Source organism: Priapulus caudatus, unplaced genomic scaffold (genome assembly GCF_000485595.1).
Source record: "Priapulus caudatus unplaced genomic scaffold, Priapulus_caudatus-5.0.1 Scaffold2, whole genome shotgun sequence".
NCBI lineage: Eukaryota > Metazoa > Priapulida > Priapulimorpha > Priapulimorphida > Priapulidae > Priapulus > Priapulus caudatus.
Genome location: NW_014577063.1, coordinates 229,543 through 232,067, shown reverse-complemented (window position 1 = coordinate 232,067; position 2,525 = coordinate 229,543). Strand labels below are relative to the sequence as shown.

The window sequence follows — 2,525 nt, the reverse complement described above, 5'->3', positions numbered from 1 at the left end:
GCAGTTATCACTGAGTGTACATAAGCAGTTGTCACTGAGTGTACATAAGCAGTTGTCACTGAGTGTACATAAGCAGTTATCACTGAGTGTACATACGCAGTTGTCACTGAGGTGTTACATAAGCAGTTGTGGCACTGACTGTACATTAAGCAGTTTCACTGAGTGTATATAAGCAGTTGTCACTGAGTGTAATAAGCCAGTTGTCAACTGAGTTGTACATAAAGCATGGTTTGTACTGAGATGGTACATAAGCCAGTTGTCACTGAGGGTACATAAGCAGTTGTACTGAGTGTACATAAGCTAGTTGTCACTGAGTGTACGTAAGCAGTTGTCACTGGAGGTGTACATAAGACAGTTGTCACTGAGTGTAAATAAGCAGTTGTCACTGAGTGTACGTAAAGCAGTTGTCACTGAGTTGTACGTAAGCAGTTTGTCACTGAGTGACTAAAGCAGTTGTCACTGAGTGGCTGGTTTTTTTTTTTTTTTTTTTTTTTTTTTTTTTTTTTTTTTTTTTTTTTTTTTTTTTTTTTTTTCTTTTTTTTTTTTTTTTTGTTTTTTTTTTTTTTTTTTTTTTTTCTTTTTTTTTTTTTTTTTTTCTTTTTTTTTTTTTTTTTTTTTTTTTTTTTTTTTTTTTTTTTTTTTTTTTTTTTTTTTTTTTTTTTTGTTTTTTTTTTTTCTACATAAGCAAGTTGTCACTGAGTGGTACGGTAAGCAGTTGTCACTGAAGTGTACATACGCAGTTGTCACTGAGTGTACATAAGCAGTATCACTGAGTGCTACATTCAAGCGGTAGAAACTGAGTGTACATGAGCAGTTGAGCGATGTTGTCACTGACTGCTGTGTGTGTTTCTCTATCTACAATAGCATCCCTCCTACCTTCCTCTCACAAGATTAGGAGCAGGGGTACGCCGCGCTGCCGTGAGAAGCAGGAGGAGACAGAATCGCGTCAGGCTAGAGGAGCCTGCCCACAAGGACGCAGGAAGAACACATGCAGCTTATCAAGAAAAAGAGGTGAGCAGTGCTTGGACCCTGGTGTGCGATGGTGTAAGTTGGCAGTGTTTGCTCCCCCTTGGGTGTTATGTTGGGAGGCTTGGCCATTGTGTGCTCCCCCATGGTGTGTTGATGTTGAGGTGCAGTGGGCTCTCCCTGGTGTGTGATGTTGCGGAGGTAGGCAGTGTGCTACCCTGGTGTGTGATGTTGGAGGTTGGGCAGTGCTGACACCTGTGTGTGATGTTGGAGGTTTGGCAGTGTTGCTCCTCTTGGTGTGTGATGTTTGGGGAGCGTTTGCAGTGTGCTCCCCTGGTGTGTGATAGTGTAGGTTGGCAGTGTGCTCCCTCGCGGTGTGTGATGTCATTGGGAGGTTGGCAGTGTTGCTCCCCTGTGTGTGTGATTTGGGCAGGTGGCCAGTGCTGACACCTGGTGTGTGATGTTGGAGGTTGGCGAGTGTGCTCCCCCTGGGTGTGTGATGTTGGAGCGTGGCAGTGTTGTCCCCCTGGTGTGCCGATGGTGTAGGTTGCAGCTGTGCTCTCCTGGTGTGTGAGTGGAGGTTGGCAGTGTTGCTCCCCTGGTGTGTTGATGTGGAGGTTGGCAGTGTTGACCCTGTGTGCGATGCTGTACGTTGGCAGTGCTGACCCCTGGTGTGTGATGCTGTACGTTGGCAGTGCTGACCCCTGGTGTGTGATGCTGTACGTTGGCAGTGCTGACCCCTGGTGTGTGATGCTGTACGTTGGCAGTGCTGACCCTCTGGTGTTGCGATTGCTGTACGTTGCAGTGCCTGCACCGCCTGGATGTTTGTGATGCTGCTACGTGCAGTGCTGACCCCTGGTGTGTGATGCTGTATGTTGGCAGTGCTGACCGCTGGTGTGTGATGCTAGAGGGCGGCATAGCTGTTATATAGATCAGGTTGCAGAATGTAAGCAGTGCGTTACGATGAGCAGGAAATGAGTAGTGGTGGCTCCTGGTGCAGAATGCAATATTTGAGCAGTGCTGACCCCTGGTGGTGGATTCTGCAGGTAAACAATGCTGCCGTCTTGTGCAGGAAGCACGAAATACGTAGTGACGACCCCTTCGTATACGATTAGAATGTAAGCGGTGATTACTCCCTGTATTACGCCCTACGGGTTGTGCACTGTACATTCATAGCGTGTGACAGCCTGTAGTCACGCGACTGGTGCGTGCGTCTATGTAGCACGGTCTAATTGCACGACAGCGCATGGCAACGCCGCGGTCCGCGGGACGGCGGAGTGCAGCAGCTGACGTTCGCCTTGTTGTTTCAGGAGGATCGACGCAAGGCGGATAGACGGCATCGGCACCGCGGCACGAGCAGAGACGCCGGACGTCGAGGAGCGGCGAGAACGCATGCTGCGCGCCGAACGGGTACGTCGTCTGTCGTCCGCCGTCCGCGTCGGACTTCGTCTGTCTTCCACCGTGCGCGTCGGGACGCTGCACTGAGCGGTGCGGTGTCTGTCGTACACCCTCAGGGGTTAGGGTTGGGGTGGGGTGGTTTCTTCTGCTGTGTACATTGT

General features: G+C 49.1%; 1 protein-coding gene across 1 annotated transcript in view; it reads left to right on the top strand.

Annotated features, from left to right (window-relative positions):
* Positions 1 to 975: 975 nt before the first annotated feature.
* Positions 976 to 2,525, top strand: part of LOC106816381 (ensconsin-like) — a 25,749-nt gene continuing 24,199 nt past the window's right edge. Inside the window, exons 1-2 of the mRNA XM_014821015.1 lie at positions 976 to 1,011; positions 2,277 to 2,376. Coding sequence (XP_014676501.1) covers positions 989 to 1,011; positions 2,277 to 2,376 — 123 coding nt within the window. The 5' untranslated portion in view covers positions 976 to 988. The remainder of the gene's footprint in view (positions 1,012 to 2,276; positions 2,377 to 2,525) is intronic.